The sequence below is a fragment of the Manacus vitellinus genome, unplaced genomic scaffold (assembly GCF_001715985.3).
Source record: "Manacus vitellinus isolate BGI_N305 unplaced genomic scaffold, ASM171598v3 scaffold_48_pilon, whole genome shotgun sequence".
Classification (NCBI taxonomy): Eukaryota; Metazoa; Chordata; class Aves; order Passeriformes; family Pipridae; genus Manacus; species Manacus vitellinus.
Window position 1 is genome coordinate 1623071 of NW_021940593.1, and position 12869 is coordinate 1635939.

The 12869-nt window shown below is 39.7% G+C and overlaps 1 protein-coding gene across 1 annotated transcript in view; it reads right to left on the minus strand.

Moving 5' to 3' along the window:
• CTNNA3 (catenin alpha 3) overlaps positions 1-12622 on the minus strand; it is a 427660-nt gene extending 415038 nt beyond the window's left edge. Inside the window, exons 1-3 of the mRNA XM_018079955.1 lie at positions 12515-12622; positions 6658-6764; positions 1709-1901 (exon numbers count right to left, since the gene is read on the minus strand). Coding sequence (XP_017935444.1) covers positions 1709-1901; positions 6658-6764; positions 12515-12539 — 325 coding nt within the window. The 5' untranslated portion in view covers positions 12540-12622. The remainder of the gene's footprint in view (positions 1-1708; positions 1902-6657; positions 6765-12514) is intronic.
• Positions 12623-12869: the final 247 nt, after the last annotated feature.

Below are 12869 nucleotides of genomic sequence, written 5' to 3' on the forward strand. Positions count from 1 at the left end.
AATTGTATTAATAAAGATACACCTGCCAGTCACCACAGAAAAGTATGCCCCTAGAAAATTCAATATGATATGCTATGACGTGAATGGCAGGTGACTGCACACAACCACACGCACGCAATAGTTGACGACCCACATCCTTTCAAAGAGCTGGAAGTAAATAACAGGAGACATTTAACAGCAGCAGAATGTGGCTTGAATAACAGGCAATGAAGTTGCATGTGATGTGGCACACCACAAATTAAAAATAACACACAGCTTCAAAGGCTACAGGTATCTGCAAAATTAATGAACTGCTATTTTTTTTTTTACAGTTGTTCAACAATTTCTTAAAATTGACTTGTGCAGTTTGGTAAATCCTTAGAGAGAGATGGGTTGTGAACACTCAATTTGTCACTGCATAATGACAGGTGATAACACGGATTTAACATTCTTTTAAAATGTATGAGGTGTATATAATCTACTTTATGTATTATTTATTTTTGTATTTATCTCTGGCCTTGGCTGAGAATCAATAAGTAATATAAAAATATTTCACATTTTCAATTTATCCATGTATAAAAATCAATATAAAGCTATATATTGTATTCTTGCCTTGTGTTATCGGCCTGTAATGGATGGGCTAACATTTTAAGAGTACTCCAAAGTGACTGATTTTTCAAGAGCCTCAGCTGATCAGTGTGACAGATAACAGTGACACATGCTGGTCATAATGCTTTTAATCACAAAGGACCTTAAGGTATCTCAGACACCACATGCATATATCAAACTCTAAAGCACAGCCATCTCTGGAGCCAGGAATCACTACCCTGAACAACAGCACAGATTCAGAAACCAGCCCAGCTGCACGGAGAGGAAGACTAAATGAAATAAAATAAATTTTAAAAATAAATTGATTAAATCACATCTTTAGTAAGAGCAGGGTGATACAATTAAAACATGGATGAAGTTGAACTTGTGATTTTCTGCAGGAACACATTTAGGATGTTGATTATCTGACTTATTTGAGCCTGGCTTTCATATTCTCCCAGATATTTTGAGCATTCATGGGGAAAGTAAAAATCAATAAAGCCTGAAAGAAAATTCTCAGCAGATCACAAAACCTAGTCCTGTTCCATGAATCTCATTGGAAATGGGGAGACAAGCCACGACAAAATGGAATATGGCAAAACTCACCAAAGAGGAGCTGCTCTATCATGAGGGGATGACTTACAGTAGGCTACAGAATCCATCTTCCTCCTACTGAGGTCCCAAAACACACCTTCCAACAGGACTATTACCCTTTCCCAAAGGAAATCCTTACTACTGCACAAAAGAGGGAAGATTTTCAGGTTTAGATTTTTCACTAAAAGGCCTTAATCCCGCATTTGGGTGAACAGCCTCTTTGCAAGAAGAGCATTAAAGCAAATATTAACTTCAACTTGTGCTTAACAGCCACTAAAATTGCCAAGGGGCATCCTGTATTCATTGAAAAAAAAATTTCCAACAACATAACTTCCACTGATATAAGTCTTTTTCCACAATGGGGCACAGCTTGCACACTTTACCTCCTTATAAGTGGTATCTGAGAATACACAATTAGACAACACAAAGTTCAGACATTTGCACATCAAAACACATTTCTCCTGGATATCCTACCTTCACTTTGACACCAGTGTTACATGGTTAAACTAATTCCTTGTGGGGCCTACACTGTTTGTCACATACTTACTCTCTTTCCTGACATCAGCAAGAGCTGCATGAAGTTCCTCTTTAAACACAGCTGCTTCTTTGGCAATTTTTTCTCCCTTGTCCAACAGATTCCAAGTGGCTTCTTCCACAGAAGCCAGCAAGACACGAGCTCTTTTGGAACGACCCTTTTTCTTACTAGAAGGATTCTGTGGACAGTTCACTAGTGTTGTAACCTACAATTAAAGGAAACAAAAAACACAATAATGGTGTAAGTTCTACAATAAGTGAATTTATATTGTTCTCAAATTAAAAAAAATATATAGTTGAGAATAAGCAGATTCCCACTGCTTTAGAGACAGGTAAGTTCAGCACACATGCTGAGAATGGACAAACTACTGAATAAAATCTGACATTTTACTCAATATGCCTCATTTTCATGTTCTTCCTGTATGATCAAAGCAAAGTCATTAGAAATCTCATCTATGAAATCTCTCATCTCATCTAATAGAAATCTCTGATGCCGACTCCTGACACTGCTTATTTTAAAATTTGCTCATAATAGTAACAACAAATTACTAGTGCTATCCAAGGAGGGTTCAGCAAGGAATCATTAAGGTTGGAAAAGATCTCCAAAATCAGAGTCCAATCATAAAGCTAACATTGCCAAGTCCACCACCAAACCATGTTCCTAAGCACCACATTCACATGTTTTTTGAATATTTCAAGGGATGGTGACCCCACAACTTCCCTTGGCAGCCTGTTCCAATGACACTCCTGTCAGGGGCAGAATTTTTCTTAATATCCAAGCTAAACCTCCCTTGGTGCAACTTGAGGCCATTTCCTCTTCTTCAATCACTTGTTATCTGGGAGAAGAGACCAACCCCCATCTGCCCACAACCTCCTTTCAGGGAATTGAGAGCAATAAGGTCCCCCCAAGCCTCCTTTTCTCCAGGCTAAACACCCACAGCTGCTCCTCCTCAGACTTGTGCTCCAGACCCTTCCCCATGTCCATTGCCCTTCTCTGGACACTCTCCAGCATCTCAATGTCTTTCTTGTCATGAGGGGCCTAAAACTGAACACAGTATTCAAGGTGTGACCTCACCAGTGCACAATCACTGCCCTAGTCCTGTGGCCACACTATTTCTGATCCAGGCCAGGATCCCACTGGCCTTCTGGCCACCTGGGCACATGCTGGCTTATGTTCAGCTGCTGTCCAACAGCACCCCCAGGTCCTTTTCCCCCCAAAGTGCTGAATCTTCCATATTTCCAACTTAAGACTCCCAAGGTATCTCAGAAACAAATACTCAAAATGAGTACAGACACCTTTCCAAACGCCTTCTCTTCTTACAAGGGAGTATCACAGTGGCCAGAACTCAGCACCTCTGAAATCTTTGGTATGCTCTCAACATTAAAATTGTACATCATTTTGCCCAGAATGTAGTTATAGTGCAGCTTTGTCCAAATTATATTTTTTAACAACACATTTCAACGTCCATAAAGAACTTATTTTCATAGAGCATCCCACTCAACATTCCTCATCATCTGAGCACAGCCTCCACACTCCAACAGAAAGTTTCTGAACAACTATGCTCTAAAGGCATTGCTTGAGCTGCCACACTATGGAAAGACTCCAAAAGGATTTTTTCATTAAGTTCACTGACGTTTTTTAATCCTCTGTTCTGTTCTCTGTGCTGAAGCATGGATAGTATAATATTAAGTACAGATCTAACCCTGGAGCTTCATTTTATTAATGGCATTCCAACCACCAGCAGTATTGGATAGGCAAAGCAAGAGAACTGACTCTGAATTTCTCAGGCCAGCAGGCAAACTCAGCTAAGTGCTGCAGTGGAGTTGTAGTTTGAGCTGGTCTGTGAAGGAGGGCTCCACACACAGACACAAAATGAGAAGTGTGCTCTCTGTGCCTCAGCTCACCTTTAGATCTTGTCCATGAATTCATGCACTCGAGTGCTTTTCATGAATCAGTACTTTTAAAAGTCACTGACAAACATCCTCTGGGAACATTTCTATAAACACATCTTTGAAAGATAAAAGCCCTGCCCCCTATATCATTCATGTGAAATTTGGGGAGAAAAAGGACCATCCACTTGACATAGACCGCTTCAGCAGGTCCCAAGGGAGACAGCAACATTAATAACTCTGGCTCAGATTGTTAGAGAGGGCTCATGTATTTTTCTGACTGTGGCTCAAAGGAAGAAAATGAAATTATTTATTGCACATAAATCAGCCAGCTGGTAAGAGAATGCACTGGGAATAAGAATCGTTCTACCTTTTATTTTTACGAACCCTCTAACATCAGTTCTAAAGCCTTTAATGCAGTTTCAATGATCATATTTTTAAGAATGAGTTAAAGAGATTATAGGCTGATACTTCCAACAAGAAAGGCATCAAACACCATCAAAAATTGCAAGCTGCCCCAAAAATCTATCATGTAAAAAATACTTTTTATGTGTCTTAGGTATTTAATCACATTTCCCAGAGAATAATATATTCTATTTCTCAGATTTTTACTGCAGTCTTTTTTATGTAAAATGTCATTCTATGCACTGTTCATTCATATGTTGAGGAGGAATAAAACAAATGGGAAAGCATGGAAAAAATAATCATTCCTGCAGGTGAAAACTCTTGACTACGAGACCCTTCATCTTCAGCATCACCTTCAGGAAATATCAGAGGCAGCTTCTGATTTGATAGACAGTTCTTTGTTCATGGAGATTACAGAAAACAGAAAAACTACTCTGCATTCTCTAACACAGAATCCCAATGAGGAATGCAAAAACTTTATGCAGATCCCGTACAGAAAGAATTGAACCACACAGTAGCTCACACAGTGTGCCATTGTCAACACAGCTTGCACTGTAGTGGCAGAATACACAGTCAAAATGATATCATTACAAGAAAAAGGGAAAACATAACCCCATTAATCCTGCTCATGCATGACTACATTTCCCAGTCACTAACACCTTGTTGTCACACACAGCAAGTCCCCAGCACATCTCTGGTGGGAACAAAAGCTGTGCTAGAGGCACAAGGGGATTTTAAGTCGTTTTCAAGCCCATGTGCCATCACAGTTGCAAAGCTGAATCTTGTTGCTCTTGCCTGTTATTGCCATTACTTATTAGGCTGAAGGGGTGTGGGGGGGTTGTCATAGTTATCCCAAATACTGAGTTCCTAAGGAACTGTGCAGAGGCTCTGTCAGGCTGTATTCAGTTCCAGGCAGCACTTAGAGACAATCTTTTAATACTGCAGTAGTTCAAGAAACAATGTCTTGGTACCCTGCGTATAAAATATTTAGTTCACCTTTACCTTAATATAAAAGTGTTTCTAAGCATCAATCATAAACCATCATTTTTGTTAAAAATTTAATTCAGTGTAACTGCAATCCCTAGTCATTTGAAAATGAACTCAAGTGATCTAATGACAACAGTAGAACCCCTGCCCACTGTTTCCAATCTGAAGTACTGCCCATACAAACACACCCTGGTTCATCCCTTTCAGCACACAGAAAGAAAACTCCCCATACCTAGAATAAAAACCACCAGCGTGAGCTCTCTGGGTGAGCAAACTTCTAGGGCATGGCTGACAGGGGAGAATACAAGCCTTTCAACTCCCTGGCCTTCACCAGTGATCCAAGGGACTCCAAAGGGCATGGATAGAGAAGTTGCCACGTCCGAGGGGGTTTTATACAAAATAATGTGTCCTACTATTTTCACAGTTTCAAAGTGATCACCACTGCCAACTGCAGATTGCAGGGGTGAAAGTCAATCTAACAAAGTAATTTGCAAAGTTACTTCCACAACTACATCCTAGTGACTTCCTAGGTTGAGGTTGGCTTGATTTTCTCCAAGATTGATGCTGTTAACCTAAAGATTGCTCCAACATTTAGCATAAGTGGCTAGGGCAGACTTCGGGGAACCTCAAACACTTCCACTGCTTCTTTCCTGCTACAGCATTACAAGACAAATTTATTTATTAAATAAATAAATTACAACATAAATCTCAAAGTTAAACTGTATTCCAGCAGCAGTTGCTAAGTGAATCTAGCAAGAACATAATTTTTATCTGTGACTGGTCTGATTCTCTTTCTAATCACAGACCAGTTTTCATTTATTACCCTTCTAGCATCTCAATCAGCCTTCACTGAGTATTAGTTTTAGCCTGTTTTTGCATTTTCAGCACATTTTTGTCTCCTTCCACTCAAAATTCGAGTTTTCCTTCCACAGTTCTGTTCTGAAACAAAGCATTAATGTTGAAAGGGGGAAAAGACAGCCCAAAACATATTCTCCTAGAATCAAAGCACTTCCATTTTTAACAGACTCAAGCTTTTCTAAGATTGAGAAGAGCATAGAAAAGGGCAGAGGTAAGATGGCTTCCTTGGGCTGTGTGTGACTAATTACATGCAGGTAACCCAATATCTTTGTTCTACACACAGGGGAGAGAAAATTCAAAATAGCTGAAGTTTCAAAACAGATTTCCTTTCTGTTCTTCATCCTGTAACATATTGCTACAGAGGTCTCCTAACACTTTCTTAGTTATACACATTATTTGCAAAAGGAGGTCAGGTCTTTGAGTAGGTCCTCTCCATTGTATTAAAGACCCTAAAATGTCCCAGAATGCCATTCTTCTCAAAATTCAGATAAAGAAACTCACCTACAGATTTTCAAGGCTCTTTTCTACTCTGTCCACTACTTCAAATATGAAACTCTTCCTGCACTGGAAATCCATTTGCTGTGTAGTCTACATTGAAACATCTACTAGATAGCACTGTACAAGAGAACATGTAACATTTACTATGATATATTGTGTGGCAAAAATGGAAGTGACTGAACAAGTGACTAAATCTAGAAGAAGGCAGATCCCCCTGGACAGGTTCTGAGCCAGAATAAACTACAAGTGCAGAAGAGTTGTGTCCTTAGTCAAAGTTCTTCAGCCTTCTTCCCTTCCCCCCTATTTTCTGCAATCCTAAAATACCTGAATTATCAACGGTTCCAGTAATTTCTCCACTGTAAACGTCTGGATCTGCAGATCCCGAGGATCAATTTTCAGCTTAATGTTTGGCACTTTGGTTGACATTTCACCTAGGTACAAAACAACAAAAAAAAGTGCAGTAAGTAATTATTAGCCATGACTGCAAGTCTCATTGCCCTCTGTCAGAGCAGAGAGACTGCCTATGGGAATATGGACTTGTTTCACAACAGCCTTGGGATTTCAAGAAAAAAAAGTAATTTTTACGATTCTTCATTGTGAAAAAAATATGCTAATGCTTACATGGACTGTGAAATCATAGATTTAAAGTACATATAATTTCTTGTCTTCTCACACAGATTTCTACATTGACCACATATTAAAAAATACACAAGGATAATTGCATTAGAATACCATTAAATGTAAGTTCTCTAGTAGTCTAAAAAGGAGCTTTAAAGTAAAAATATTATATTACATTACTGAATTTATCACAAAAACATGTGATACATGTGCACAGTACTTGTTATCTCACTCCATGTGCCAAATTACAGTGGTCATAATGAACACCTTAAGAACAAAAACATACAGTAGACTTTAGAGCTACTGGAAATTAATAGCAGGAGAAAGTGAAATATTTTGTCATTTTACAACATGCAATAACAAACCTTTTCTAAGTATCAAGACAGATTAAGTCAAGACTGCCTATTACTGAAGTCAATAAGATGGAAGTAAAGCTAAGTAAGGTCTTTAAAGTGAACAAATCATTCATTAGGAACTTGATCCAAAGTCTATTGATGTTAATTTAAGGGTTTTCACCAAGTTCACTGGGCTATGGTTCAGGCCATTAGCCTGAAATGTGTGTGTACCACCAGAGAATTATAACTGTGCTTTAGTTGGAATGCAACTTATTATTGTCCCAAAATAAAAGACATTTTAAATTTTGCAGTAATTTAACGTCCCATAAAACATAGCTCAGCAAAGCCTTTTTAGCCAATAAAGACTTCAAACACACAAATAATGGGTATCTGTCATTTTTAAGCAAGACTTATTACAACCATTGCTGCTGTATAATAAACTAATAAAGTACTGCAACTGTGCAGGCTAAAGAGATATATTGTTACCTTCCAGTAAACCTAGCATTGATTTAATACAACACAATAGGTTTAGGGTTTCTATAGCACATTGTGTAGAAATGGATCTGAAGAGTTATTCACATTTCACTTACAAGCAAAGATAATATCAACAATACCTAAAGAATTACAGTTAAAAGCAATTTACGGGTTTGCCATTCTTAATAAAGGTTACAGAAGTGCCAAGTTTATTCTTTTATTACAAGCTGCACTAGTGGCAAACCTAAGTTCCCACAGATTCAGCTGCATTCAGCCAGGTGATACCATATGTAGAGAAGGGATTTTTCCATTTTAATTCCAAGCCAAAAGATAAAGAGAAGAGAAGTTTGAGATCAGATTGACCTCAATGACACTTTTCCTTCCATGGAAATGAATAATGGAAAGAGAACTCTAGAAAATGTCAAAGCAAATTATATGGTTGGATTTTACACATTCAGCATTTAGATACTTGTAACAAACCCCAGTGAGATAAAATCTGAGACTCCCAAAATCACCAGCGTCAGTGGTTCTCTTTCTGTCCAATAAATCAGTAGGCAGGATATTCCAATAGTTTTGAAATACTCCTTATCCCTCTGTTTGAAGGGAACTGAGCCCCCTCATAATTCACTGCTTCAGAAACAAGTGGTGGGAAAGGTCTGCAGCCCTTCTGCCAGATCCAATTGCTGTGCCTTCTCCCCCACAGGATGCAGTGGGAGCTGTGCAAGTGCACAGAGCACCCCTCTTACTCACACAGCCTCACTGCAGCTGCTACAAAGCGCCTTGCAACGGATGGATGACTCGCTATCTTCTGTTCTACTCCTTGGAAAATACTGATTTACTCATTGAGCTCAGAACAAAACACTGCAAACACGGAACAGCTGTAGAGACTGGTGGTTAGGCATGCTCGCAGCAGGCAAAACACTTTGTTTCCAAAGTAAGTAATGTTTTCAGAATCTCAGACCACTAGAGACAGGAGACATCAAAAATCAACAAGCACATTCAACATGTCCTGCAGAACCAGATCAACAGCCCATCCAGCCCAGCAGGTTAGCTATGGGTCAGGCTGCCACTTCTTGACAATACACTGTACATGCAACAAAGCAAGAAATAAGGCAGGCTCTTTCCATCTACCGCTTAGTGGAACAATTGCTATAAGACAAATTTAGAATCACTCAGAGTGTTCCATACAGCTACAGCTTGGGTCATCATGGAAGTGCAACACCTCCTGGCTTCTTCACATTGTGCACATAACACCCTTGGTGTGCTGACCTCTGTAACAAGGGCTTATTCTTACAGCTCAGGCCAAAGATATGCCACACTGTATTCACGCAAGCAAGACTTTTTTTAAAAGCTTTTTATTTTATCTTTAGTGATTCTTACTGTTAGACCCATTGGTTCTTTATGTTTGGAAAATAAAAACAAAAGCAAAACCAACTTCTCAATCATATAATTCTTTGGAAATACTCTCAATATATAATGATGCAAGCGAAGTCTGTCTACCTCAATAGCGAGAGGACTAGTATAAAATGCAGTCTCAAAGGACTAACATCTATTAATTGCATCATTTCATTGAACAATGAATATTCAGAAAGGTTCCATGCCTGCCAAGTAGATTAAAATTCTAGACAAAGATAGTTATTTCTAGCAGCATTTGCTATGATAGCAAGGGAGCCATGAGTAACCTGGAAGTCAGGTTCCCACCAACATTCAGACCTCCACACAATCACTGGAATTAAAGACAGCAAATTTGAGCGAGAGATTCTTTTGAACCCGTTTAAGTAAGCTCTCCCCTACAGTACTAATAACTTGCTCTGAAAGTCAAAAATGTCTGTCACTCACACCCTTGCTCTCCCCTCAGCTTCAGTTCCAAACTGCATTGGTATTTATTTGCCTCTCCCCTAACAAAACCATAGTGAGTGCACCTTGGATTGTCCTGCAGTGTTGGCAAACACTGGGTCACATCTGTGCCCACTTGCCAGCATGTTGGTGCAGTCTCTGAACATACAGCAGAGAAGCATCTGTGCTTTTTCTGCTATGTCCACCCCTGTGGGATGATAGGCAGGGTTAGAATTTAGGGGAGACTAAGAATTCTTAGAGTGAAATGCAGCTGCGAGTCCGTGGATGGAATGCAGTCGACACGCTCCCCATACAACGACAATCGTGTGCTCAGAGGGATGGAACAGAGAGCGGAGCAAAGTGAAGTCTACGTGGCCTCCCTCCATGGAAATCCTGGCAGAAAGCTGAAACACTGTGCTACTTGGAAGATCATGAGACCATACAGTACCTGTCAGCCAAGGGAGAAACAAGGGGTTCTGCTGCTGAGCCAACAACCACGTCAAACCCCCCCCCAGACAACCACCCCCATCCCATTAGGCAAGAGAACTTTATACCAATCAGAAATAAAAGGTATTTATGACTAGAGCTACTCAAGCTCCACCTAAACATAAAGAAATAGTATAAAAGTAAGTTGGGGATAGGGGGAAGATTGCAGAAGACTCCACTGAAACTGCTGGGGTCAGCTGACAGGCTGAGCCCATCTTCTCCCCCCACAGGGATGCCCTGGGTAAGAATTATACTCTACACAAGTTAAATGCTGTTATTAGTACTAGAGCTTGTGCTTTCTTAATATATATCTCAGTAGATTGCTCTAAAAGTCTCCACACTGTTGGCTGAGCCCCTCTGACAGGGGTAGTCAAATCCCCCTCTGATCTTGTGACTGTTGGGGAAGGGTCTCATTACGAGACGGTGACTGGTGGGACAGGAGGGCCTCGACTTTCCCGGGGGCACCAACAGGTAAAATCTAAACTCCCCCCTTTCACGTGACAACCCCTGAATCCAAAAGCATTTTAATTCAACAAGACACTCTCCTCCAGCTTCATGGGATTGTTTCAAAGGCAGACTCTTTTGTACAATCTGCAATTCACTGGTTTTCTAAATCTTTGGCCTACATTTCAAACCGCCTTTTATTCACGTTAGAAAAAAATAAATCTTTATGATACTGCTGGTTACCAAGCCTTATCTTTGACATTTTTAGGAGCCTCCCAGTAAATGGACACTTCTGGAAATCCATCACAACAGTTGCAAATAGATAGTATTGATTGTGCTGTGAATTTTCATATATCAGTTGCAAGGAGACACGTAAGAAATCGTTGGAGACAGTACTTCGTGCTTCTACTGAGATCTGAAGACATTACTAGATGATTTTCAGATTAGTTTTTCTGCAGATGCACTCATGCTTTAACTTTGCAGTGGCTTCCTCTCAATTCCTTGATAGAAGGGTGTTAGCAACTGCTTTACTCAAAATCCAGAAATAAAACCTTTGCTGCTTGCAGCAGAGCTGCTCTCTGTTCTCTCAGCACAACTTCCCATGCTACAGGTCATCTACAACAATCAGATCTTTTATAAAATTTGGCAGATAAAAATATAGTTGCAATTACAGTCAATTCCTCTTACTAGAGATCACTGTGCTCCAGAATTCCACCCCTGAGCAGTCTCAGACTTGGAAAGTGTTACAAATCCAACCTCATTTTTGCAGGTCAGAAAAATGTGAATCCACATGCCATGACTCTTCCTTTTCTGGGTTGTGCTGGGGTTTTGTTTGTTTGCTTGGTTTTGAACCTCAGCATATTGTCTAATATCAGCATTTCTATTCTTTGCTTGAACCCTGAGTTCAAAAGCCAGCTGAGCCAATAATATCTTTTAGCCTTGAGTCAGGTCCATAACTCATCATTAACTGAAAGTCAATTGCAAAAACTATTGTCTCTGAAAATTTCAATTATATTCTAAGGTATAAATAACTCATTTAAGGACTCACTTGCTGATTCCAGTAACATTTTTTAAGTAACATTCTAATGTTTTCTGAAACTTCCTTAGAGTAGCCCAAAAGATGGAAACAACCTTGCAAGCCAGTGCAGGGAAAACTACAAAATCTTAAATTATTTTGATACCTTGACTACATACTTTTAACCTATGAGGCTCTCCTTACTGTTATATACCATACTATATGGTAACCAATATTTAATTTTGATTTTTAATTCATCTTTTTTTTTAATCAAGGCAAGTATCATAGGTGATAGAAAGAAAAATATGCAGCCAGTAAAGATCATTCTGAGATATTTTCTGATACTTCCACTTAGTAAGGGAACTTCTGTCCTTCCAGATCACACTCACTAAGATGACAAAATCTGGTGTTTGCCTCAGGAAAAAAATGAGAATCACAGTCCATTTTCTTTTTTTTGGAAATGCATATGTCTAGTCCAGTATAATATGCCTCCTAATTACAGCAGGAGTCTTGACTGTGAGATATTTTGGCAGAAGGCTGCTATAACCTCACACTCGCTTAGATTAACCTTTACAGTGGGCGATTTCAGCACTGGAGACGAGCTGCTCTTACAACACTTAGGATGTTAAGCATGTGTCACAAGATACACTTGTGTCCCAGAACAGCCAGAAAAGCAACCACCTGCACGCTCCTACCAAGTGCTACAAACTTCAATATCAGGAGAATTTTGCCTTTTCATCAGACATAGCCAAAGACACTGGAAAAATGGCCAAAGGCACTGGAAAAACAGCCAGAGTCTGTATCCATCTGCAGCACAATGTGAACACAGCACCTGCAGCTTTTAAACCATCTGCATACAGATACAGTAAGTGTCAGAAAGCAGAGCCAAAGATATTCTGCATAAATTAGAAAATCTGAACTTTAAAATCCATTTCCTGCTAGAGCATAAAAAAGCCAACAGCGTATCACTCACCTATCCTAGAAAACACATGGTCCATATTCAGCACTAAGGCAACTACGTAATTTCCTTGGGTTAGGAACTTCAGTGCAACTGCTGTGGCTCACTATGGGGCTCCTGAGGCATCTGCAAGGCACTGCCTGACAAGCTCTCCAGTGTATTTCAGGATGACTGACGGGACACAGTGGCTGCTGGAGGGCTGGCAGGGGGATGGGCATCCTTAAAGCTATATCCGAGGGCACAAGCATGGCAACAAAAATCAGAGTTAACAAGCTTTCGAACAATTAGATGACATGAAACATGTCATACTTCTAGTGATTGTTCTTGGAATTTTCAGCACAGCTACTGTTTTCCCATATATTCCAGTTGT